The following is a 26,812-nucleotide window of genomic DNA, read 5'->3' on the forward strand; positions in this document are numbered from 1 at the left end:
CACCATATGAGATATGGATGGGGAAACCTCCCAAGTATTCTTACTTGAGAATATGGGGATGTCCTGCGTATGTGAAGCAGACAGTGGGAGACAAATTGGATAGTAGATCCACTTTGTGCTACTTTGTAGGATATCCAAAGAATTCTGTTGGATATTATTTCTATCATCCTAGTGAAGCAAAAGTGTTTGTTTCAAGAAATGCCACCTTTTTGGAAAGGGAGTTTCTATTAGATAGAAAAGGCAAGATGATAGAACTTGAAGAAATTCAAGATACTCCCTCAACTTTAGAAGTTGAACCTAATCCCCTAGAACCAGTAGTTGAAGTACAAGCTCCTAGAAGGTCTGATAGGGTTATTAGACCACCTGCCAGATATACACTTCTTCATGAACAAGGCCATGATGAGCCTTGTGTTGGATGTGATCCAATGAATTTCAAAGAAGCAATATCTGATACTGATTCAACCAAATGGCTTGAAGCCATGCAGTCAGAAATGGACTCTATGTATTCAAACCAAGTCTGGACATTAGTGGATCCACCTGAGGGAATCGTTCCCATAGGATGCAAATGGATCTACAAAAGAAAGCTTGGGGCGGATGGAAAGGTAGTGACCTTCAAAGCAAGACTGGTTGCAAAAGGTTATACTCAAAGGCAAGGGGTTGACTATGAGGAAACTTTTTCACCAGTTGCTATGTTTAAGTCCATTAGAATACTACTAGCCATAGCAGCATGGTATGACTATGAGATATGGCAAATGGATGTAAAGACTGCATTTCTCAATGGAGACATCAAAGAAGAAATTTATATGTCTCAACCTGAGGGATACACATCAGTAGGAAGTGAACATAAGGTATGCAAACTTCAAAGATCAATTTATGGTCTCAAGCAGGCGTCAAGGAGTTGGAACCTCAGATTTGATAGCACTATCAAAGAGTTTGGTTTTGCTAAGAATCCCGAGGAACCATGTGTGTACAAGAAAGCTAGTGGGAGTGCAGTGACATTCCTAATACTTTATGTTGATGATATCCTGCTCATTGGGAATGATGTAGGATTACTGCAATCAACTAAAGTATGGTTGGCCAGTAAATTCTCCATGAAGGACATGGGTGAAGCATCTTATGTATTGGGAATACAGATCTATAGAGATAGATCGAAGAGGATGCTGGGACTCACCCAAGCCACTTATATCGATACCATTCTTAAGCGATTCTCTATGGAAGAGTCCAAGAGAGGATACTTACCAATGTGTCATGGTGTTACTCTATCTAAAGCAATGTGTCCCAAAACTGAAGAAGAGATAGAGATGATGACACGTGTTCCATATGCGTCAGCTATTGGTAGTATCATGTATGGTATGATATCGACACGTCCTGATGTTGCTTACGCTTTGAGTGTTACAAGCAGATATCAGGCGAACCCTGGTCCAATGCATTGGAAGGCCGTGAAAGATATTCTTAAGTACTTGAGAAGAACTAAGAACTTGTTCATGGTCTATGGGGGTGGAGAATTAAAATTGGAAGGCTACACTGATTCTAGCTTCCAATGTGATGTAGATGATTCGAAATCGACCTCTGGTTTTGTATTCATGCTTAATGGTGCGGCTGTATCTTGGAAAAGTTCCAAGCAAGACACCGTTGCGGATTCCACCACTGAAGCTGAGTACATTGCTGCATCTGCTGCAGCTAAAGAGGCAGTTTGGATGAGGAATTTTGTCCAAGAGTTGGGCGTTATTCCTAACGGAGTTGATCCAGTCCCGGTGTACTGCGACAACACTGGTGCCGTTGCGCAAGCAAAGGAACCAAGGTCTCATCAGCGATCCAAACATGTACTGAGGAAATTCCACATCATCCGGGAGATTGTGGGAAGGGGAGACATATCAGTCCAAAGAGTCCCCTCTGCAGATAACGTTGCCGATCCACTTACGAAGCCCTTGCCAGGACCATTGTTTGAGAAGCATCGCGAAGCAATGGGATTAAAGTTTATGGGTAGTTGGCTCTAGGGCAAGTGGGAGATTGTTAGAGTAGATGCCCTGCAAGTCAACTGTTGACTAGGGATTTTATTGACTCAGTTGTAAAGAACAATCTTTATTTTAATATAATTCATTATTTCATGGTTTGTTATTTCTTTATCTGTATACCCATGATTTCAAACATAGATAAAGACCTTGATTATACTTTAATACAAATGAATCGTAATTCGATGTTGAAACTCATTTGTAAACACTGTATGATCTAAATTCGTTCCTAGTCGATTCAGCCGCCTAAAACATGGATAAAGGTCGCTTGAGCTCGAGACTAGCATCTGTGATGTTGTGTACTGCGTTTCTTGGTAAGGGCATAGAGATGTCCAAACATACAGATGGGTAGTCATATGATGATTATACCGAACAACCCTCCCTCGGACTTTCCAAGTGGTTATCATTCATCGAGAGGATAAGTCCGTGGTTATGATTGTACACCATTAGTCCTTACGACCCGGGACAACACTGAGGCTCTATATGCTAGGGCTGTGCTTTGACTCGTTTACCGACTCCAGGAGAGTCATCAGGTGGCGAGGTTGGGTATAGTTGCGACACATATAGGAGCCAGTGCATTGTAGTCGGGGATTCACCGCTCACCTACGGGTGTGGATATCCTATGTGATCTAATGTAATAATAGTGCATGGAATCTCTGGCCAGAGTATGAGATGTACATTGAAGAAGGAGTTCTCCAATAGTACACGCGATGCCACTATTATAGTTATCACATAGTTATCGAATTAATATGCAACCCTCGATGAACCAATGGTTGCAGATTCGATCGGGATATATGAGATGAAGGGACCGTACTGTACGTTAATCATAATCGACTGGTTCTTGCAGGCACTATCAGTGATACCTAGGGGATCATGGGGCGATGCTACTAGACGCTCTTACCATGATCCGATGGGTGCAATCAGAAATGAGTTCTGACATTCTTAATCAAGGTGTTGATGAAAAGAATGGGGCTAAATAGGGTAAGCCCGAATAAAGGATTATGTCCTGAATCACAAAGAGTTGTGAACCCACGGCTAGCTGTATCCCTGAACCATTGAGGGTCACACAAGTACTGGATCGTTTGTTCCCGTTGAGAGAATAAATTCAAGAAGTTGAATTTATGTTATATAGTAAATTCAAGGAGTTGAATTTATGATAATTAAATTTTGAGAGAATAAATTCAAGTAGTTGAATTTATAAAATTTGAGAATTTAATTTATTAAACTCAAATGTTGGGTTTATTAAATATTGAATTTTAGAGGTGATAAAAATTCAAGAAGTTGAATTTATAATTTAAATAATAAATTCAAATGTTGAATTTATAATGTATTTAATTTATTAAGCTCAAAAGTTGAGTTGATTAATTAATAAATTAAATATGGTGGATAATGTGTTTAATGGGCTTGTAGGGGTACAAGTCCAACATATTAAATAATTAAAGTTTTAATGGACTTTGATTAAATTAATTAAACTAGTTGGACTAGCCCAATTAATTAAATCAAGCCCATTAATGTTAATTATGTAATTAGGGTTTAAGTTAATTATAAATAACACAAAAAAAAATTGAAAACCCTACACCACCACCTACCACCTCAAGAATTTCGTGACTCCCATTTTCAAAAAAAAAAAAATTGGCCTCTTTGGTTTTTCTTTCCAAGGTTGAGCCGCCTCTCGTTTTAGTCTCCAACGTAAAATCTCTTCCAAATTTTCTAGTGCAATTTGGAAGAGGAACATACCATCCAGTCGTGGACTTGATAGGAAGATTTCATCGAAGAAAGTTCGTAGGGAATCAACAAGAGCTAATCCGTTTATACCGGATTAGTTGGAGTCCAGTGATTTAATTCACAAAGGTATAATTCTTTAAACATCCTATGCATGTTTAATTCCTGAAAACCATACGAGTGTCCAAAAGAATTATTTTGTTTTCAAAATAAAATAAAAATTTTAAATTTCCGCTGCGTTTGGGCACGTAGAAAACCGAGATCCAACATCATCATATTTCACAAATTTTACTATTGATGTACATATTTTCTCCCACTCGAAGACAGTGACAACGGTGCATGTCCTGTTTTATTCGCAATCTCAAACAAACTATAGATTTACGTAAAGAGATGAGCAACAACTGAAAACGATATAACCGATCTTTTTACAAAATTTTCAACAAGTCTATACAATTTTTACTTATACTAAGTAGGTCGAGCAACAACTCATCATTTAGAAGGACTGGATTAGCTGGTCCATCGAAAAATTGTCAAACCAATTCTGTTATTTGAACAGACGGGATGGGTCAACTGAATAAACCTGATCCTTTCGAGGAATACTGACGGATAAATTATCCAACAACTAGCAATATTATTTAGGTGTTCGTAATGGTTTCGATAAATTGGGAGGCGTGATTTTGCCATTAAGATAACAAATTTATGACGTAATAAAAATTAAGTCAAAAAATTAAAAGAAATAACAGAACCAAGTCAGATTTCAGAAGAGATTAGATCGTTGGAGCCACATTTCCCAATACAACCTTTCATTCGTCATCAAAACGGTTCATATCTATTTTCTCACTAAATTAACAATTCATTTAATGAGATGCAAGAACAGCCAGCCATACACAAATACAAATATTATATTAAATCAAATCATAATAAATTTTAAAAAGAAATGACACAATATTAGAAAGATATATATAATTTATTTAAACATACGTAGACCACAACAAATTTCATCTTGTTACGACATTTTTATTATTTTCAAGAAAAATAAATCATCAACTTTCAAGAAATTTTAATTGATAGATTATATTGGTCATATCATGTACTAGTCAAATATATATGGCATTTATAATGTCACGATCAAATGCCCACATTTAATTTTTTACAATAATAAACTCAGGTATTAACAAAATATTTGAATTCAAAACAAAATATTGGAATTACGGTATCTATATATGTTGTATCTATATATGGAGCAATAACAATATCAAAATATCATATCCTTTGAAAATTATGATTTAATCATTATATTAATTATAACTTGATACTCCAGAAATAAACTCATCAAAATCAGACACAAACTCCTGGACCATCCCTAACACAGGTGGATGGCTCATGATAAGTCCAGGTATTCTTCAAACTCCCGGCTCATTCCTAACACAGGTGGAGGGCCCATGACAGACCCATGTATTCTTTTATAAATATCAAGTTTGAACGTACGATGCATATATTCAATATATTATTTTTCAGCAGCAACCTTAGCTGTTCTCCCCTTATATCCTCAGTCTCTGACTTGAGCGTCGGAAAGACTACGTCGAGACACCCTCCTGTCCTCCTTCTAACGGTTTTCTTCGTGATTTCAGGCTTAGCGCAAATTCGAAGCCTGTGTCTGAAATATTGTCACTTGCTAGAATCAGATCCTAAATTTTGAGTGAATATCATAACTTTTAGTAAAATGATAATCAATACGTATAGTCTTTGCCGAGATCACCTCTTAAATTGTCGTATCGATTAAATATTATGATTTAATCGTTATATTAACTATAATTTTTGATAAAACAATAATAAATATATGTACCAGATTGATATGGTCCCATAACACTACTTCACTGTATGTCTTCCTCTCGTGTCTATAAAAATAAGCCTCACTTGACATTTTACTCACTACGCAGAAATGGTTCATAAAACTTGTCTGCTTTTCTTGCTTCTTTCTACTTTAACTCAGTGTTGCTTCGGTGACCATGTCCCGGACAGCGCCAGCTTCGACATGGGCGGCCTGAGCCGGAGCAGCTTCGCCAAGGGATTTGTGTTCGGGACTGCGGGATCGGCTTATCAGGTCGAAGGCATGGCCAGTAAAGATGGCCGAGGACCTAGCATTTGGGATACTTTCATTAAAGTTCCAGGCCAGTGTTCCAATATTCTTTTTTTTTTCCGATTAAAATATGGTGTGGGCTTTTGTTTTAACGTGATTCGAAGTCATATTTCTTTCCTATTGGAAAATGTTTATGGAACTACACTTTGGAATTGGCAATCCTTTAGTCTTCAAATATTATAATTAATGAGACTTCATCTAGTTATCCACTTATTTCTTCTTTTTTTTTTTTGTTTTTGGCAAAACAAAAATGATGGGTTTGTTTGAAAATAATTTTTTATGTGAATTTTCATAAGTTTGATTAATTTAGAAATGGATTTTAATATATTAAAGTGTTGGAATGTATACAGGACGCGAGCCGAATAATGCTTCGGGAGAGGTGTCGGTGGATCAGTATCACAAGTACAAAGTGAGTTGCTTCAATTATTATTGCCATTTCAAATTTGAATATTTGCTTTATCCAAATCATAATTTTGTGTGCCTATGATTTTTAAATAAGATTATGAATTTAGAACAAAATGATTTTAAATAAGGTTCTAAGTTCATAACAAAATCTCAAATTTGAATGTTTACTTTCAAAAAAGAGATACTTTTTTTAAAATTTGATTCTATTGAAATCATAATTTTGTGCCTATGATTTTTAAGTAACAAAAAAAATCTTATGAGATAAGATCAATTTTATGAAACATTTTTTCAATCCAAAAAAAAATTATTTTTTATATCAAAAATATTACTTTTTATTATAATTATAAAAAATCAACTCGTTTAATCATGAGATAGTCAGAATAAACTTATTTTTTTTAAAAAAGATTTTGAGTTTAGAACAAAATCTCGAGATATGTAATTTATAAACAAAGTCTTTGATTCAAAACAAACAAAATTTCAAATTCGAGACCGAACTAAAAAAAAAATTAGAATTTAGTGAGGATACTGTATTGGAAAGTGACAATTATTTGTGACAAGTCGTAGGGTATGTCCTGACACGAATTTGCCTATTTTGAAAGGATGGACCGCATGAGGACCTATGAAAGATATTATATAAATTATTACGATTTGAATTTTGACTTTTCACAAATTTTTTGGCAATAATAATCATGGGCATGCGTTACGATTTGAATTTTGACTTTTCCCAAAAAAAAATATTTGATTAACCTTTTTAATTTGAGTTAAATCTTTTACCAAAAAAATGAAAATAAAAGTAAAAAATGTATTAAATTTTGTTGTTATATCACACAGGAGGACATTGATCTTATGGCAAGGCTCAACTTTGATGCTTACCGCTTTTCTATTTCATGGTCAAGAATATTCCCAGGTCATATATGTAGCAGCAACTTTTCTCAATAAATTCTCATTTCTATATATATCCAAGTAAATTTTGGATTCTTCGAAATGATTCGTTCAACTCATAGCTTATTAGACGTTACAGTCTCGAGTTTGAGACGATGTCTCGAGTGCGAGGAAAATAATTATTATTATACCAATGCAGATGGAACTGGAAGAGTAAATAAGTTGGGAGTAGATTACTATAACAGGTTGATAAACTATATGCTCCAGAAAGGTGAATTAATGCACAAACTTCATTTCATTTAATGGATCAAAGGATGTATTATGTCTAACATTCATGTCAAATTTTTTTTTTAACAGGTATCACCCCTTATGCTAATCTGAATCACTATGATCTTCCTCAAGCACTTCAGGATAGGTACAAGGGGTGGTTGGGACGTCAAGTAGTGTAAGTATTGTCGTTGTTGTTGTTGTTTGAATCACACAACGGCTACATTATGAACTCTGATTGAATGATGTTGTTCAAACTTGGCAGGAAAGATTTTAGTGATTATGCGGACTTCTGCTTCAAGACATTTGGCGACAGAGTCAAGAATTGGCAGACATTTAACGAACCTCGGGTGGTTGCTGCGCTCGGGTATGATAATGGGTTTTTCGCACCTGGAAGGTGCTCGAAAGCGTTTGGAAACTGCACGGAGGGTGACTCATCTACTGAGCCTTATATTGTTGCCCATAATCTGATTTTGTCTCATGGAGCCGCGGCTCAGAGATACCGCGAGAAGTATCAAGTAAAATATGCACAGTTGTTGGTTTAGACATGCTTTCTTTATTGCTTCATTTTCATTTGGAGAATGGGAGCTGAGTTTATTTTGTATGAAAATGCAATTGCAGAAACAACAGAAGGGGAGGATCGGGATTCTATTGGATTTTGTTTGGTATGAACCTCTTACAAGATCGAAAGCCGACAATTATGCTGCTCAAAGGGCAAGAGACTTCCATATTGGATGGTATTATACGTCGACTTGTAATCGAGTTTCATCTGTTTTCAGGATTTTATAATCACCAGCTACCAGAAAAGCAACACATTTCAGGCTATATTTGGATTGTTCCAACTCAGTAAATGGATTCTTATATTAGTGTTTCATGTTTTGACGTTTCTTTATAGGTTCTTGCATCCTCTGGTTTATGGAGAGTATCCAAAAACAATGCAGAACATTGTTGGGAAAAGGCTTCCAAAATTCACAAAGGAAGAGGTGTATATGGTAAAGGGATCCTTCGACTTTGTCGGCATCAATCAGTACACGGCGTACTACATGTATGATGCTCACCAGGCGAATCCTAAGAACTTAGGCTACCAGCAAGATTGGAACTGTGGATTTGCTTGTAAGAAACTCGTTTTTCGACTCTTTTACTTGAATAATTCATCATTAAGTCAACTAACTTTAGGCTTAAAATATTATGCAGACGAACGCCATGGAGTCCCAATCGGCCCTAGGGTAGGTTCACGAACAAAGACTAATACGTTCTTGCGCGAGTTATACAGTTTCACCAACTGGTTTGAATGTACTTATGCAGGCACACTCATACTGGCTTTACATTGTGCCATGGGGTCTATACAAAGCTGTGACTTACGTCAAAGAACACTATGGGAATCCTAGAATGATTCTGGCTGAAAATGGTACATAGATAAATAATTTGATTTCGTGTTGCTAACACAATTGTTGACACTAATCTAAGTTAACTCGATTTGGATTCGTTAGGGATGGATCAACCAGGTGAAGTGACTCTTCCGAAAGGTTTAAACGACAAGTTAAGGATTGACTACTATAGGAGCTATCTAGCTCAACTGAAGAAGGCAATTCAAGATGGAGCCAACGTTATAGGCTACTTCCAGTGGACGTTGCTCGACAACTTCGAGTGGAGATTGGGATACACGTCTCGTTTTGGGATCGTTTACGTCGATTTCAAGACACTGAAGAGGTATCCCAAGTTGTCAGCTTACTGGTTTCAGAGGCTCCTGAGGAGGAACAATTAGAGTATGAAGCAGCACCAGTTTTCAGCTTTCTGCATAATAATAAGCTTTAGGAATCCATGTTTTGTTTCTGTTTAGCTGTCCTTTTATGCTTGGAATCTATGTTGAGAAATAAATGAGTTCTCTCCAAACTGGTGATGAGCATGTGTGCTGCTTGTTAATCAATTCAACAGCTTATTTTCTTTTCATTTTGGGAAAAACTACAACATAAGTCATGCTGCTATATTGTTAAATCTCTTTTTCGATCCTCTTTCTTTGTTATTTTCTACAATTTTTAGTTATTTTCATCTATACTCTCGATTAAAAATATTAATAGTGCAAAAAATAGAAATATACAAAACTAAAATTGAAATTGAACAAGATAAAAGACCAAAATCATAAAACAACAAGCATATTTCATTTGTTTAAATTTTAGTAATATATAATCTATAATAATAATAATAATAATAATAAATAAACCTATAAAAATGTGGATGATGGACAAAGTTTTTGCATTGTGATTTTACTACATTGCCCAAAAACTATGTGTTGTTTGTATCAATTGCATGAGCATTAGTGGAAAAAGTATATAAAATTTAGGGTCAAATTTGGGATATTGAATTTCTAGAAGTTAATGTATTGCTTATTCGTTTAATTGGTGCATTTATTTTTTTTCTATATACCTATAAAAGTGTGGACGATGGACAAAGGTTTTGCATTTTGATTTTACTACATTGTCCAAAAACTATGTATTGTTTGTATAAATTGTATGAGTATTAGTGGAAAAATTATATAAAAATTAAAGTCAAATTTGGGATCTTGAATTTGTAGAAGTTAATGTATTGTTTATTTATTTAATTGGTGCATTTATTTTTTGAATTCATTAAACACATCAGGAATCATAGTAATGTTTTTATTTTTTAATAGAAAATTGCAATATAAGATACTTTGAAAATAATGTTACATAAAAATTAAATAGATATTTGAAAATAAAAATATATTTCTCATTAAAAATATTTAAAAAAACATTTATAAAAATATATATTTACCTATTATACTTATAAAAGTGTATAAAGAATGACAAAATTTTTCATTGTAGATTTTATACTATTCCCTTAAATTGTGTGTTGTTAAATTAATTACATCGAAATTTTATACACTATTTTTAGAAAATCTAATAACAATTATACATTAAAAATGAATATATGTTTGATAATAAAAACATTTTTTTAATCTAAATCTATATCTATATAAAAGTGTGAATCATGATGCCTGTTTTTCAATTGTCAAAAAGTAAAAATGATCTCCTTATCAATACAAATCCAAAAACTCAATATGAGATATATATGTAAAATTTTAATTGTTGTAAGGGTAAAAATGAAATATCAAAATTTTATATTTATTCTACCTAATATATAATTAACTAGTAATCTTATTGTAAGGTCCGAGATTATATCATTTTAATTCGAGATTATTTAATTTACGAATTTTGGAATAATGAATTAGATTCCACGGTTATTGTAATTAATTAGGATTGAAATTGAATCAAAAAGAGTTGTGAGGATCAAATTGCAAATAGTGAAGATTTCAGGGGCTAAAGTGCAATTAATAATTTGAGTGGGACACTTGTCACCACCATGCACTTTGATATATAAATGTCCAATTTTCTTCATTTCTTCTTGGCTGAAACCCAGAGTTGTCCCTGGAAATCCTTGAAGTTTTCTTACACGTGAAAAAAATTGAGTGTGCCACATTCGGTTATCAGAATTTGAATCCGGACACAGTACCGTACTCCTCTCGTCGCCAGCTACAACTGGACGTAAGTTTTATTGAGTTCTATTATCATTTGAAATTATGATATTGGATGAATTATTATGTGATCATTATTATGTGTGCTGGGAATACTAGACATCGAAGAATCGAAGTCAGATCGAAGAACAAGTTGATTTTGGAATTGTTATGATTTTCTAATTTTATCGATTGAAATTGAACAGATTTGAATTATGAATTGATTACAGATTGTAACGGATATGGGTTATGGTTTGTAATTGATATATGTTGATATTGTATTGACGGTGATATCGGGATTGTGCCGTTATGCCGTTGATTTGAATTAAATTTAGATTGATCAGATTCGTATTGAATTGTGAATGGAATGTTGATATTGCTATTCTCGATATGTCATTTCAGATTTACAGAGACAGTCTTGAGTTCAGCACTTATAATGCTTCAGACCGAGACTACGAAAGAAAGGTATAAGTCAATGTCGAACCCGGGAGAATGACTTGAGTTAGATATAACTTGAGTTTCCCTAAACCACATACTTATTGTTATTATATGCATTGATTTGAATTGATAAGCTATTGATTTATAGAAAGCGTGATTAGACGATTGGTTTTGTGACAGAGGTGCCAGACTTTGATAGAGTAGTCACTGGCCCATTGTACATTGTCACAGAGGAGTTCTTGGCGGAGGTGCCAAAGTCTTTGACGGATAGGTCAAGACACTAGATGTTTGGTTTATATCGATGTTTGATTAGGAGTGGATTTACTTCTATTACTGAGATTCGATATAGTATGCCAACGTCTGGAAACCGGGATCCCTAGACTAGGATTGAGTCTAGTCTGAGACATGGAGTCACGAGTTTATTTACAGTTTTATATGGATTCATGTTTCAGATTTGACATTTATTTCTGATATTTACTTCATGCTTTTATATTGATTATATTATCGCATGCTCGTTGATTTATACTGGGATTATATTCTCACCGGAGTTATCCGGCTGTTGTCTTGTTTGTATGTGTACATGACAATAGGTGGGACAGGATCAGGGTCGAGGAGATGAGGAGAGAGATCGTGATAGAGTGGAGACTTCGGACTTTGATGTATATAGGGTTTTGACACTTGACATTAGTAGTTGAACCTTAGTTTGAGATGTTTGTATGTTGTATCAGATTTATACTCTCATACTGATATGTATAGGAGTTTGATTCCATTACGTTCCGCAATTAAAAAAAACATTTATGACCCTAATTACTGGATTAGTAAATTGATCCTAATGATGATTAAGAATTGATTAGCGTCCGGGTCCCCACACTTATTATTCAACCTAATATAAAATTGATAGTCTAACAAATGCTATTGAATTATCACTACAATATACATTGATTATAGTAATTTATATAACTTCAAGAATAAATGTAACTCCTATATTAATTTTCTCAAATAATTTATCTTTATACTACCTTTAAATGTTTTATCTTTTTAATTTCTCTATATATGTTATTTTGTAATTATATTTTTAATTCAATTTTAATTATGTAATAAATTATAGTATCATGAGATGATATATGAAAATTTTATATGCAATATTAGAATAACATGACAAGTATATAATAATATAATAATATTAAATTTAATACTAACATATTTTATGGTTTTTTTTATTAAGAATTGAAAGTAAATAATTTAATAAATTATTTAGAAGAATTTATATCAACAATTATGAATGTTAATATATTAATAATATCATAAAATATGAATCTCTTATAAGAATTCAGAAAGTTTATTTATAATAAGAAATTTAAAAATTTTAATAATACTTTTTCAAAAAATTATAATATGACAAGAGATTAAACTCATATAAATAATAAATTGATTCAAATTATTTTTTTTAGAAAATCAAACTTTTTTCTTTTTATTATATAATTGATATTTACGTACTTCAAATTAGTTTTTATTGTTAGAAAGGATGAAAACCATATAAATAAAAGAGATAAAAACCCAGACCTCCTTGTTATAAATATTTATTATCGTATAATAAATAATATAATGTTTAAATTTATAGCTTCTATTAAGTTGCACATATAACTTAAAACTTCACTATTCTAAAGTATTGTTTGGATTGCGGTATATGATATCGAATGATATTGATGTGTATTATTATTATTCATATGGAATTTGGTATCCAAGTTAAATGTGAATTAAACAATGGATGATCATCTTAATTACCACAATGTTCAGCCTATTATTAGAAATTAAATAAATCTTACCTTTAAGAACAGTAATTATACTATTTAAACTTATTAAATTCCCATATCATATACCAAAAATTATAAAGGTGTCAATTCGGGTGAGTTGGATCGGATTGAGCAATAGTATTATTCAAAAATTGCTCAACTCGAACCCAACTCGAAGCCGAACCCGAATCAACATGATCAACCCGATTTTGAAATTTTTTTAATCTTTTTAAAGAAAATTAAATAAAATTCAAATTTTTTTTTTAAATTTAAACACATAATAACAAAAGTTATATCATATATATGATTTAAATTTGAAAGTCTAATTGTAAAAAAATAAAATATATTTACTAAATCAAATAAAAAATTGTTTAAAAAATAAAAAAAAATGTTCAAAATAAATATTAAATCATGAAAATTTATGATATAAATATACAATAAATATTTTTTCAGACATACAACATATAAAAATATAGGTAATATTTATTAATTATATTTTTTTGAAAAAAAAAGTTAAAATTTTTGAGTCATCCACCCCAACCCAACCTGATATTTTTTTCGGGTCAGCTATCGGGTGGAACCTGATCTGACCCGAACTCGAAAATCTCAAACTCTAACCTGATTTTTTTCGAGTTGAACCGTATCGGATTAGTAGGTCGTGTCTGATTTTGACACTCCTACAAAATTACATGTTTTTTTTTTTAAAAAAAAATTATGGTAATTGACGTAGGGGTTATAATGAAATAATTCAAAGAGTTTGAGGGCCGAAATAAAATGAAATTAGAAGTGTAGGAAGATAATATTTCTCCTAGTTCCTCAGTTTGCCACTGAAAATGGCTGCTGCTTCTCCATCTGTGGTTCCCTCTACACTTCGAATTCAATCTTCTCTTACATTTTCTTCAATCAGCCTTCTTCAAATCCAACAAATTCGCGTACCCTTTTCCAGTTTCACTCCATTTCCTCATCTCCTCGGAATCAAAACTCCCAAATTCTCCAAGCCGAAGATCGGTACTAGAGCCGCTCCTGATTCCGCCATACCATCAGTTGTTCAAGAAGATGAAGAAAAACCAGCTAAGGTATCAATAATTAAGTAAATACACTTCTCAATAGATCATCTATTCTTTGGAAAAAATTGTGCTTTAATCAATTTTTTTTCTGTATTTTAATTTACTTAATAGTTTGCATGTTTCTATCGTAGCGCAGGAGTTGTTTGCTGAAGAGTCTGTGAAAGTGCTTAAAAATGCGGCGAAAACAAGAAAAGTTCCGGCCAAAGAAGTTCTTTCTGCCTTTTCGGAGATCGAAAAGGCGAAATTCAATCCCTCCGATTTTCTTGAAACACTCGGAGGAAACGAATCACCTGGAAGAACTTGGATGCTTGTGTTTACTGCAGAAGCAAGTTTGCGTTGAATTTTCTTCCTGAGATATCGTTGCATTCCCTTTTTATGCTTTCATTTTGTTCATATAATAATGGGTGATGTTAGTTTGCAGAAAGGATTAGAACGCGGTAAATATTTCCCCATAACAGCCATTCAGAGGTTTGATGCAGCCGTAAGCTACTTCCTCTTTCTGTAGCAAATGATATTAGCTGTTCCTATATGATTACAAACCATTATTTGTACCGATGTTCGATCCCTTTGGTGCATGTATTATTATAGGGACAGAGGATTGAAAATGGAGTATATCTTGGGCCTCTGGGGTGCTTGACGTTTGAAGGTAGAATCTCATGGAATAAACGAATACTGGCATTCGTATTCGAGCGGATTCGAATCAAGATTGGACCTTTAAACCCATTCGAGATCAGTTTCAAAGGGAAAGATGAGAGGGAGCCGAACACTAAGGACCCTTTTTTCATATGGTTCTATGTGGACGAGGAAATAGCTGTTGCTCGTGGAAGAAGTGGAGGTACTGCATTTTGGGTTCGTTGTAAACGAGCCCCCACCTACTAGTTCATATAGTACACTATTCCCAAAGGGGTTGGATTTTACTTCTATGTCTTCCATCCCACAAGTCGAAGTGACTTAAATGCATTTAATGACTTTTTATAATTGGATTTCGAATCAAAGACATATTCGAATGCTTAAGAACTTCATATTAGATGAACTACAAACAATCGACTATCTACTTGTGTTTATTTATCTTGATTGGTTTGATTGCATTTTCTCCTTTGTTACAAACAATCGACTATCTACTTGTGCTTATTTATCTTGATTGGTTTGATTTCGTTTTCTCCTTCGTTTTATGTAGTGTGTTATATATAACTCAATGTACCTCATACGATTATTCTCTTTTGGTATGAATGTCACGGAGTGAAGTTATCTAATTAACATTCTCATTTACCACATTTTTTTATTTTTTTTTAAAAAAATAATGTTATATTTACATTGATATTTATATAAGACACAAAAAATTCAATTCAAAATTTTAATTTATCAAAATCTAATAATATATTGAATATAAAATCTCATGATATAACGATTATAAATATCTTTAGAACGATATATTAATAATATTTTGACATTATTAAAAAAAAAGTTATATTTGAGTTCAAGAATATCAAATCCATTGAATTGTTTGGATTTTTTCTGCATAGTAAAATTTTAAACAAATATCCTATAAATTTAAACTTTGGTACGAACAATTGTAATAAAAATACACGCAATATTAAATATAATTTACAATCTACGTTACTGTTTTTCAAATTAAATCCTACCACTTAAAATCGATTAGGTTCTTCCAAACCCAACTTTATAGCATCCGATTATCATCTAAAATGACCTTTAATCTAACATATGAATCGTTTAATCTAAATTATATTAAAAATGCAAAACCATTTGATTATCTATTTTAAATTACATATTATTTTAATTCAAAGAACATATATTGCTCCATTAATGATTTAATTTATTAAATTTTAATTTTCTTCCTACCAAAGTTTCACATTATACACAATAAATGTTATTTTGTACACATTACTGAATAATTGGAGCATATTAATATTCCAAGATTGCTGCTTTTAATTAAGGCGTAACATTCAATTTTCACAGTTTACGATCAGTACTCTATATATTACACAAGTACACCAACTGTACATTTTCTCTATAGCCAAGCTCACTCTACCGAAAATCAGGTGTAAATATTCAATGTGAAAATATGCAGCAGATTCCTTAGTTAAAAAGATTTTAAAGTGCAAGTACCTGCAAAAATGAAGCTTGAAATCACTAGGCATTCCAGCATGTGGCTGGACTTTCTCTGCTTAAAAAATGCTTGTAATATTTTCAGATCACATTATCGGCTTTGTTGCTCCAGCAAGTCACCTCAGTTTTGTGCTCAATTGGCAAGTATCCACACAAAGCTGGCAATTCATTTTGATAGCGGATTGGTGTGCAATGACCACACATGCTGGTCTCACTCCAGGCAAACAATCAAATACAGTCCTTCCAACAATGGTGTTTCATTTTCCCAACTGCGATCTGAACTTGCATGAAACTTACTTGCAGTACTCCAGTCTCAGAGCATATATATCCAACGGTCAATCAGTGAACGACAATCGTGTGTTTCTTGGCGTGAGACTGATTCAAGCGTACAGAAATGGTTTCCAAACAATTTACCTCCACCTTGTAGCAGAAGTCTGTTGTTTCTTCTTGCTTTTCTTTAGAAGGGTAGACATATAATCTACAGTCTCTTGAGATGATTGGCTCTCACCGGTAAACCATCTCACAGCCTCAGCAGCAGCATCTTTTTCTGCCTCTTTCTTGCTACCACAAGGCTGGCCAACAAAATCCAGTCCATTGAATATAACAGTGGATCTGAACCTGTTGTTTTTCAGTTGGGTAGTCTTGTAGGTCGGTGCCCGATGTCCAGCCCGACAAAGCAAGGTTTGTAGGTGAGATTTTGCATTATCACCACCACCACTTCCTAAATCTCGAGTTTCTTTTGATTTCTTTTTGGACGGTGCTGATATCTGACGCCCAAACACAAATCTTCCTTCACACTTGTCCTCTGAGACCAATAATCCCACCGCTGATAGAAGTTCATTATAACTCTGTACGTCCAATTTTTTATTTAAAAGCTGCATTGGCAAAAAGGGAAAAACAATTGGGTACAGAAAAAAGAAAATTATGTAAAAGCACATCAATCCACGCCTTTAGCTCACGACATAAAATAAGCTACCAATAATGGAAAGTGCATACAGACACCAGGATTCAAACAATTTGCTGCAACAGGAGGACTAAAATATTAACCTTTTTCTGAACAAATTCATCGAGCTCTCTATTTAATCTCAGATACGTATCAGCCAACTCAGGCTTCATGAAAAAGTCCAGATATCCATCCAGCATTTTCACATGGCCGTCCTATCAAATAGCAGGAAAAAGGAAAGATTTACTACAACGTGTTGGTCAAAAGCAAATACTTCTATAAAAGCAAAGAATTCTATGAAACAAAAATGCAATTTCAGGGTCGAGGGAAAAATAAACTTACTGATTCCCCTCTAGAAAGTTTTCCTCCGAATAAGAGAACCGCCGAATCAGGTACTCCAGTTGAATCACGAAGGAACACTGCATTCACTTTTACTTTTTCATTAAAAACAAGCCACGGGAATGGAATTTTGCTTTCTTGGGCATTAACAGAATTCTGACCAGAAAAGAAAAATGCTTTAATCCATGATGAACACAACATAATCATAAAAACCACAAGTTCACCAAAGCATTTTAAAAGTAGCTCAAGTATCTCACCGAATGCAAAAGAACTGCACCATCCTCCATTGTTTTTAATAATATCGACTTCTCCTTGTTCTGTATAAACATATTTCGATAAGTTTCCATAATATGGACAAAGAAAAGCCAGTCTAATAGTATCAAGGAATGATAGAATCCATCGTAATGGGACAATATGGTTCAAAACAATTTCAACAGGAAAAACTTCTCGTGTTTTACATCAGGAATTAAGGACCCTTATCTCAAACCAGAAGAAATGATGCGTGGAAAAAAATTGTGCACCCATTTACCAAGTAGGTACCAAATTTTAGGGGAAGAAAATTGACCGAACCCAAGTAAACAAAATAGAGAATACAATATATGGCCAAGTAACTCACCACCACAAAGCTTACTGCAGGGAACAGGCCAGCACATATAACTGCTCGATTGATATGTTCATCACCACTCCATGTGTTGCAACTCTCCTCACTTTCAATTATACCGATGTCTTTAAGAAGATAAAAAAACTGCTTCCTAAGGGAATCAATGGCTTTTAGAGTCTGTGCAGAGAGAAAATTTCTCCAACAGTACTCATATCCAGATCGCTCCTTTTCAGCATCTTTCCAACCATCATAAGCCCTCACCAGACATAGATGATCACTGTAGTCACGTGCAGAAAACTGTGCCTTTGCAGACTCAGCCAGCTGTGGAACATGAAAATAAATCACTGAAGGTAATTTTTTCAACCTTAGAGAAAATTGTCAAGTGTGGAAAGTGATCCTAGAAGAGGAAGTGTACAAGATAAGGGTGTAAAGGATGTCCACCAGAAACAAAATTAAATACCACTATACCAGAATTGCCAGGGAACCAAGACAAATTTACATTGAATCAATAATTAAGGCACTATTTAAGGCACTCTACTGGCCCATATATATAAACACTTCCAGTGTGGCAGTTCGTATATTTACAATTAACCTAGCACACATAAAGGCATTAAATCGGAAACAGATTAACATTCACTGATGAAAATAATTTAATTTTTAATTAAATTAAACTTTTAAAATAATATTTAATAAGTTCATTTAAAATATTTAAGATAAACATTAACTAAATATATACACATTTTTAGATTTGAAATAAATATTTAATAATGATACATAGATATACAAAATCATCTCAAATATTTTATTTATTAGAATTATAATTAGAATTAGAATTAGAATTAGAATTAGACTAAAATCAAATTTTTTTATATTTAAATTAATAAAATTTTAAAGCTTTATTTCAAATATAACTTTCTACTCAAATTTTTATCATACAACAACAATTATATGATAAATATGCAAGCGTGATCTTGAAAGAAAATTCTCCCTTTTAACAAAATGGACCTTTTGACATGAAAATTTAGTAAAAAGGGTGTTTTAGATAAAACTTTTAATTAATGGTTTTTTGGTTATTTTTCCAAAATATTCTAGAATCTAATTTTGTTATAAGTTCAGTTCTTGTCCTTTGGTCATATGATTTTGATTTTAATATAGTATGTAGGACGAAAACCATTCACACCCCAATCATAAAAACCACTCAGAGTCTCAGACAACAAATGTCAAAGGTAAAGTTTGATATCACTTACATCCTTCTTATCAAATGGCATCAAGAATGGATCTCTGACACTTAAGCCAGCAACAATTGTCATTATTGGATCTAAGCAATTGAAAATAGCACCATATATGAGCATTTTTCCAAGCTTCGGCTCAACTGGAAGCATGGACAGGTTGCGTCCTGGAAGTAAACCAATGTAACATTGTTAATTTATCACTTCGAATATTATTACAAAATTTAAAATATTGGGGGAAAAATATCAGAGCTTGATAGTTACCTAGTACTGTAAGGTTTTCATTTTCATCCAAGGCACCAATTATCTTTAAATACTGGATGGCGTTTTGGACCTGAGACTCAGAAAAATTAAGCCAATAACGGAAGATCTAGTATAATTGAATGCTAATGCCATGGATGATAGGGTGAGTCACATGCTATTTTATGTGTTTCATTTAGCTTACAGATAAAGGTTCAGGTTGTTGTAGGGCTTTAGATAGGAAGTCTGAAATACTTCCAAGTTGTAGACTCTTGATTTGCAAGCAGAGAGACTGTAAAGGAGTTCTCAGAAGTTCTGGCACTTGATAATCCGCAAAGACATCATACACACATCTAGGATAAAGATGGAAACATTCGCCTGGTTGTACACGACCCGCTCTGCCTTTTCTCTGATTAAAAGTAAGATTAGTAACACTTTGCAAAGATGAATTATCCAATATTGTCTGATGAAGTTCAAATATTCAGCAGAATCTTACTTGGCGAGCAGAAGCCTTCGAGATCCAAGAAGGAAGCAAACATGGAGTGTTATTTATTGCATCATAAGATGTCTCTTTAGCTTTACCACAATCAATTACATAAACTACATCATTTATGGTGATACTTGTTTCTGCCATGTTTGTTGCAAGAACAATCTTCCGAACTCCATCCTTGGGTCTTTCAAAAATCAATTTCTGTTTTCAGATTTAATAAAGGGAAAAAGTGAACAAAGAGTACAAAAAATTATCAATCAGCGGAGAAGGGGAAGAGGAGCTTCCTATCAGTGTGTTCTCTGAAGAAACAAGCAAGAAGATAGGCCTCTAGATCACACTCATCGTGTAGCAATTTACTATAACAATTATTTTTCCTGTCCCACACTGGATCTTAATAAACTTTGCATCAGTCTATGAATAGGTGCCTTAAAGGAATGTACAATTTCCATCATTAACCATAAAGCAGATATCGAGAAATACATTCAATTCAAAATGTGTGTTATATGCAACTTTTATGCAGTGGGGAAAACAAAACATTGCAAAGAGGTTGTACCAATATTACACTATACTTCCATATAAACTACCCTAGTGAACTTCAAACGTAACTTGGCGGCTACCGAGTAATTAAAGCATGGCAATGTTGAAATTGGCATACTATAAATTGTCAAATATGCCTCAGAGAAAAAAATTATACCAACATGAGTGCTGACCTTTCAGAAAATTTGAAAATCTGTCACTAAAGAGTAAAGATTAGCAAATGGAAAAGAAAAAAACACCCAATTCACCTGCTCTGCACTGGCCATGGAACCGTGGCACGCAAGTAATAGTACCCTGCTTGGATCTCCAAAAAGTGGATGGGCTTGAAGCTGATCTTTCAAAGAATTTATGTCATCCCAACCAGTCATAAATACCAGCACAGCACCAGGTCTTTCGTTGCGACAAATATGACAAAGCACATGCTCAATGAGATTAAAGCCAACAGAATCTGGATTCCAGCAAGAGAGAGACTCCCGAATCCTATAATTATGCTCCTTGTAATCAGCAGCACTAAGAGCTTCCTGAAATTTCAAGGATGAAGAAAATTAAATAATAAAATTTAAACAATAAAACAAACCACCAAAAATTGAATGTACAAAACTTTTACCTCAACAGCTGAAGCTATCTGAGTTTTCCTCTTCCTAAGAGCCTGCTTCTGCATTTTCCACATCTTTTCTTGACCATAATTATCAATTTGATTATATGGTGTCAACCTGTAGCCAGTCATTTCTAGAATATTTTCCAGGAAATGACTCCGAACAGGATACGTAAATCCCTGGTTATAAGGCCCAAATTACAATGAAAACAGAATGATCAATTGGATCAATCATAAAAGAGGTAACAAATAAAGAAAGAAGGCAGTACAAGTGGGGCTAAAATCACAATGAGGAAGAGAACATAAAATCTACACAAACAGGAGGCCTCCATTTTAAATCAAGCATTTTCAGATTTTATGGTTTCCCTTCAAGGAGCATTAAGATCACGCGGAGCATGATATCATGCAATAAAGTAAACAAGAGTTGTTTGAACCTACCGGAATGTAAATCATAGGAGCACCACCGAAATAAGAAGAGAAAAGATCAGCATTTAGGGTTGCACTCATCAAAATCAGTCTCAGCTCAGGTCGACGAGGAAGAAGATCCTTCAGGACAATTAGAAGGAAGTCTGCAATAAAAGGCAGATGAAACTAAAAGCAAAGAATGCAGGAAACAGAAAAAATAAAATTATCAGTTACCAATGACACACCTTCATTCATTCCGCGCTCATGAATCTCATCGACAATAACATGAGTTACACCTTTCAAATTTCTGTCAACCAATAATCTCCTTAAAAGGATTCCGGTAGTACAAAAAAGGAGACGGGTATCTCTCCCCCTCATTCCCTCCAGCCGCACTTTGTAACCAACCTTCAAACAGTATAGCGCAGCAAATAAGGTTTTTACTATATAGCCATTAGAGAACTTATCAAAGAATAATGTTAAGCAGCAATAGGCAAAAGACTTACAGATTCTCCTATCTTCTCACCACGCTCAGCTGCAACTCTTTCAGCCACAGCAATAGCAGATATTCTTCTTGGTTGGGTGCAGATAATATTGCATGCAGCTCCCCGAGCAGCATCGATTTCTGACTCTAAGATGTATTGAGGGAGTTGAGTAGTTTTTCCACAGCCAGTTTCACCAGAGACAACTACCACCTGACAAACATAATGTCAGTCAAGGTCATTTGTATGTCACGACACATAATTGGTGACTTAATACATAAAATATCTTCAGAGTTCCTTATAGCTGATTAAATAATAAAATAAAAATATGGCAAACCTTTCATCACACAAATCTAACTTAAAAGAGAATCAAGTTACGTGCAGTAAATTAATAAATATAACCAGCACTTTTCCCCCAAATGAGTGGGCACTCAACCATTGAGAACTTGAAATGACAAAAAAACCACTGAACAGAGACGATTTGTGGAATATAGATACTAGGGGAAACATCTTAGCTATAAATATTACATAAATTTTTGCAAATTGTTCGTATCAGGGTGGGTTAAATAGCATGACTCAAATGCAATTTCCCTATGTGATTTGATCACAGTTGTGCAAAAATAAATGACCTTGATTTCAGACACTTCTACACTAAAAGAACTGGTCCATCATCCAGCTTTGACAGGGTCAGAAGCTTATCCGATCAGTGAAAAACATCGGCACTGGTTTAATACCAGGTACCAGTTTTAGTGATGCCACCATGACCATCAAAACCATTACCCTTTCTCCTCACATGCAAGACATCACAGCAAAAACACCAAAGCAGTGTGTGCACAACCAACTTTCCCACCACCTACGGTTAATGTATATGGTATAAGCTTGTTGGAGTTGCTGGGCTAGAAAAGGATGGCTGAAATGAAATACAGAAGCCGACTACAATTGTTAATGATGTATGTGGTGATTAAAAAATTACGCACAGGTATTTTTAGTTATTCGTATCCTCAGTTTACAAGCTTCTGAAGAGTTGCTTGGGCAAATATCCTAATGAACAATAATTTTGCGTTTATGTAGTTCATCACAGGCTCACAACCACTCAAAAAAATTTTTGTTGTCCTTCCAAAATTATCTATTTTCATATTGCAGTCTGCTGTCAGTATCTTAAGATCTGCAACTGCTAATATAGAAGAAAACAGGAAGAAGAATAATTCATCCTAGAATTTATCAGAGGATGCCAAAACTGTTCAAATATCTTGAATAAAGACCACGTCACTGCAATAATGTACCACCATAAGAATAAATAAAGATGATACCCAAACTCGGAGTAACGTTGAAATCCCTCCAATAAAACTCAAATGACAAACTTGAATTAAAAGAGTAGAACAAACGATATATAAAAGAATCTCTTTATTTGAACAGTACAATGACACCTGATTCTGGGCCACGACATTCAGTAACAAGTCTCGCTCTTTATAAGAGGGAAGGCTTCGTCTAAATTCTTGCATCTTCTGGCCTTCTGGAGATTCCTTTAAAGCAGAAAATAATAATCATTAAAATCACAATTTTCAAATGTTTAGAAGCAATATACTTCATTCAGCAATTCATCAAGCACACATGCTTATATCCCATCTTCCGAAAGCCTCATCAGCCATACTGGATTACAAATATGTCCTAATTATTTAGCTATTAGGCTACTGGTGGAAAAAAGCATGATTGTGTCATTTTGAGATAGTTTTCAACAGTGTTGTAAATGGCAGGAGACGGTGGTGGCGGCAGTTAGTGACTGCCTACCGCCTCGACCGCCTAGGCGGTTGATTTTTTTAAACACTTTTTATAGGTAAACGTATATAATCATGCAAACCGCCTAGGTGGTTGAATTTTTTTAAGTATTTTTCAAAGGTAATCATATATAATAATGCAATGTAATCACAAATAGTCATCATTTTTTATGTAAAATGTGTAATTAAATAATGTTTAAGAATAAAGAAGCTTCATACAATATAATACAATCTAGACAAGGTGTAAATAAATATATAAATACAAACTAACAAGATAATTGATAAAGATTCATCATCATAATAATACTAATAAAGTAATATAATTACTTTTACCAAAAAACTAATTTTAAAATTCAAAATTTCAATCCACTATGGCAACAAGCACTAGACTAAACATAACTAATCTTCTAAATCATCTACACATGTATTATCAACAACATTCATAATTCTCCCATCATCGTACTCAAAATCAACATCTTCTTCATTCTACTCCTCCGATGTATCTAAACCCTAATCAAGTTCTCTAAAGAGGATGCTCCTTGCACTCCTCTTTGGTTGTAGCACTTCATCCGCTCCCGAGGCCTCATTTATCGTTCTCCAAGTAAGTCCTAAACCCGGCTCTACCTCATCTTCATCACCACCATCAACAAGCCAACCTTGAGCTTCACTAGCTTGAGATGATATAAGCAAATCTCCACCTATTTCTCTTATTCTTCATAAGATTGGCATTGAATTTGACACATACAAGATCATTCAATCTTGATGTCTCAAACCTATTCCTCTTCTTAGTATGCATCTAAATATTTTAAACCATTGTTATTAATAAAAATAAAGGATATAAAATTGAAATTTGTTAGACTTTTGACTAGGTTTTTTAAATTAATTGACTTTGACTAGGTTTTTAAAATTAATTGAGTTGACTAGAATTTTAAAAATTATTGACCGCCTAGGCTGCCGGTTGGTTAGGGCCGCCTAAAGAGGTTGCCTGATGCAAAGGCGGTCGAAAATATTGGAATCCAAATGAAATGTGAACCGTGATACAAAGCAGACTACAGGAAGAGAAGTCAGCAGGTCACATCCAAATATCAAGAATGCAATCAATATCTACAAGTGAATTCACAAGTAAAACTACTACGGCATTTAGAGGATAAAAGGTCACAGTAACCACATAATTAGTCAGCACTGATAATAGTCATTTACATCTGTGAAACACTAACTTGCCAGTCTTGCTGTTTATTGTGCATTTGCAAGCTCCTTCGCCTGACAATAGTCTCAGATATAACATTCTGGGTGGAGGACTCCTCAGGCTCATATGGTCCATCAAGTGCTAGGCTATGGGCTGCACTTGATGTCAAAAAGGTATCATGCTTCGTCACAGCCTTTCTAGAAAGGTGTGATCTAAGATGAGACTCTACCCGTCTTTGCAACCCAATTGGTAGCATCACCTACAGATATGCAGGAAATATCCAAATCAACAAGATGAAAAAATGCTGTAAAGATATCAAAAATTGAGAAATTTTAAGCATTTGCCTGACACATTGGTCATCATAGCTAGAAATGTAAACTTGATGGATATTAAAACACTTAAACCAAATCCATTTTTTTCGACGATCAACAGAATTAAGATTATGCAACACATAAAAAGAGAGCTAATACAACTAAGATAATACCTCCCTCTGAGGTAGCTTCTCATCCAAATCTGATCTGTAGTTTGGCAACGGAAGTTTGCTAAATACAATTACCTTTTCATACCGACCACTGCAAATGGAGATGTCATAAACAAGTGCAACGGAATATAAAAGAATAACGTAAGTTAGGCAAAACTTCTTGTACCTGTGCAATCCCATTCTGATTGCCAATGCCGAAAGCTGCTCAAAATCACGTCGGTCTTTTTTATCCCTGGACACAACTTCTTGCTCGCTTTTGTTGCGCATAAGCATGGTCAACTTCCACCTCCACTCTTCAACGTTATCAAGAGTCGAATCACCCTGGAAATATTAGATTAATAACAGAGAATGCTTGAAAATGCGTGATAAATAGATACCTAACCAACTGAGCCCACTGAAAAGGGAATCCCTTTTGCAGGAATTCCAATTTGAACACAATATTTTAATGAATTAACGTATGATTTTATGTCCAGTGCTCGCGTTATCTCCAAAGTTAACACATGCACAAACGAAAAATATAGCAAAGGAAGCAAAACCATCTAGCATTCTCTAGTAGGAATAAATTAATTAAATATACAAAAACCAACTAACTTGCCAGAAAAGTTACACAAATCTATCCACCCACCAATTGTTGCTTAGAAGACGAACTGACTTCACGGTCGGAATCCTCCTCCGACGGGTACTCATCGTAAGCAAACCTCCCGTATCCCGAACTCCGCTGGTAGGTATACGGGAAAGAAAACGAAGATGAAGGGGACGAAGTAGCGGCAGCAAAAGAAAAAACATTTCTATGCCGCCTCAATACAGATGAAACAGGAGAAAAAGCAGTAAAGGAGACGCCTTTTCGCGAAAGAAAATTGTATGGCTGCAAACTGTAAGACCTGTGAAGCAAAAGAGGACGTGAATGTGTGCGAGCTGCCACAGACATGGCACTGAGCTTGAATTTCAAACTTTTCTGAATGAACATCGAAGAGAAAGTCATGGCTGAGACTTCAACAGTTTACGGCAGTAAATTGATAAATAACATAGCATTATTAAGTATTGTAATTGCTCTTGAATCAGAAATGTGGTTAGGGTTTATAGCGGAGGTGGAGACTCTGGAGAAGACGAGCTCCCTTTCTTTCTTGTCA

The 26,812-nt window shown here is 34.2% G+C and overlaps 3 protein-coding genes across 3 annotated transcripts; 2 read left to right on the plus strand and 1 right to left on the minus strand.

Annotated features, from left to right (window-relative positions):
* Window positions 1–5,642: 5,642 nt before the first annotated feature.
* LOC140956363 (beta-glucosidase 44-like) lies at window positions 5,643–9,378 on the plus strand. The gene is made up of 11 exons (XM_073413082.1): window positions 5,643–5,905; window positions 6,225–6,283; window positions 7,111–7,186; window positions 7,361–7,432; window positions 7,519–7,606; window positions 7,694–7,946; window positions 8,050–8,165; window positions 8,324–8,541; window positions 8,623–8,654; window positions 8,734–8,836; window positions 8,919–9,378. The coding sequence occupies exons 1-11, from the start codon at window positions 5,677–5,679 to the stop codon at window positions 9,191–9,193; spliced, it is 1,521 nt and encodes a 506-aa protein (XP_073269183.1). The 5' UTR covers window positions 5,643–5,676; the 3' UTR covers window positions 9,194–9,378.
* A 4,590-nt stretch (window positions 9,379–13,968) lies between these two features.
* On the plus strand, window positions 13,969–15,347 carry LOC140991657 (uncharacterized). Its single transcript, XM_073461745.1, has 4 exons — window positions 13,969–14,264; window positions 14,392–14,584; window positions 14,681–14,736; window positions 14,844–15,347. Exons 1-4 carry the CDS (start codon window positions 14,022–14,024, stop codon window positions 15,132–15,134), a joined length of 783 nt encoding a protein of 260 aa, XP_073317846.1. The 5' UTR covers window positions 13,969–14,021; the 3' UTR covers window positions 15,135–15,347.
* Window positions 15,348–16,333: 986 nt separating this feature from the next.
* Window positions 16,334–26,812, minus strand: LOC140991349 (DExH-box ATP-dependent RNA helicase DExH3-like). The gene is made up of 19 exons (XM_073461262.1): window positions 26,308–26,812; window positions 25,849–26,003; window positions 25,686–25,773; window positions 25,233–25,460; window positions 23,668–23,763; window positions 22,265–22,453; window positions 22,007–22,166; window positions 21,795–21,925; window positions 21,369–21,536; window positions 21,010–21,282; window positions 20,231–20,425; window positions 19,940–20,143; window positions 19,759–19,828; window positions 19,513–19,661; window positions 18,281–18,586; window positions 17,922–17,981; window positions 17,668–17,820; window positions 17,430–17,540; window positions 16,334–17,257 (listed from the first exon to the last, which is right to left on the minus strand). Exons 1-19 carry the CDS (start codon window positions 26,662–26,664, stop codon window positions 16,793–16,795), a joined length of 3,558 nt encoding a protein of 1,185 aa, XP_073317363.1. The 5' UTR covers window positions 26,665–26,812; the 3' UTR covers window positions 16,334–16,792.

This window comes from Primulina huaijiensis, chromosome 13, assembly GCF_012295235.1.
Source record: "Primulina huaijiensis isolate GDHJ02 chromosome 13, ASM1229523v2, whole genome shotgun sequence".
Lineage (NCBI taxonomy): Eukaryota > Viridiplantae > Streptophyta > Magnoliopsida > Lamiales > Gesneriaceae > Primulina > Primulina huaijiensis.

What these genes read in the sequence shown, in the direction of transcription:
- LOC140956363 (XM_073413082.1), top strand. Translation starts at nt 5,677, where the DNA reads ATGGTTCATAAAACTTGTCTGCTTTTCTTGCTTCTTTCTACTTTAACT. An exon ending in AGAGACTTCCATATTGGATG is followed by an intron (nt 8,166 to 8,323) that starts GTATTATACGTC and finishes GTTTCTTTATAG; the next exon opens with GTTCTTGCATCCTCTGGTTT. An exon ending in AATGATTCTGGCTGAAAATG is followed by an intron (nt 8,837 to 8,918) that starts GTACATAGATAA and finishes TGGATTCGTTAG; the next exon opens with GGATGGATCAACCAGGTGAA.
- LOC140991657 (XM_073461745.1), top strand. Translation starts at nt 14,022, where the DNA reads ATGGCTGCTGCTTCTCCATCTGTGGTTCCCTCTACACTTCGAATTCAA. An exon ending in TGTGTTTACTGCAGAAGCAA is followed by an intron (nt 14,585 to 14,680) that starts GTTTGCGTTGAA and finishes GTTTGCAGAAAG; the next exon opens with GATTAGAACGCGGTAAATAT. An exon ending in TTCAGAGGTTTGATGCAGCC is followed by an intron (nt 14,737 to 14,843) that starts GTAAGCTACTTC and finishes GTATTATTATAG; the next exon opens with GGACAGAGGATTGAAAATGG.
- LOC140991349 (XM_073461262.1), bottom strand. Translation starts at nt 26,664, where the DNA reads ATGACTTTCTCTTCGATGTTCATTCAGAAAAGTTTGAAATTCAAGCTC. An exon ending in CCATGGCCAGTGCAGAGCAG is followed by an intron (nt 20,426 to 21,009) that starts GTGAATTGGGTG and finishes ATCTGAAAACAG; the next exon opens with AAATTGATTTTTGAAAGACC. An exon ending in CGAAGGCTTCTGCTCGCCAA is followed by an intron (nt 20,144 to 20,230) that starts GTAAGATTCTGC and finishes ACTTTTAATCAG; the next exon opens with AGAAAAGGCAGAGCGGGTCG.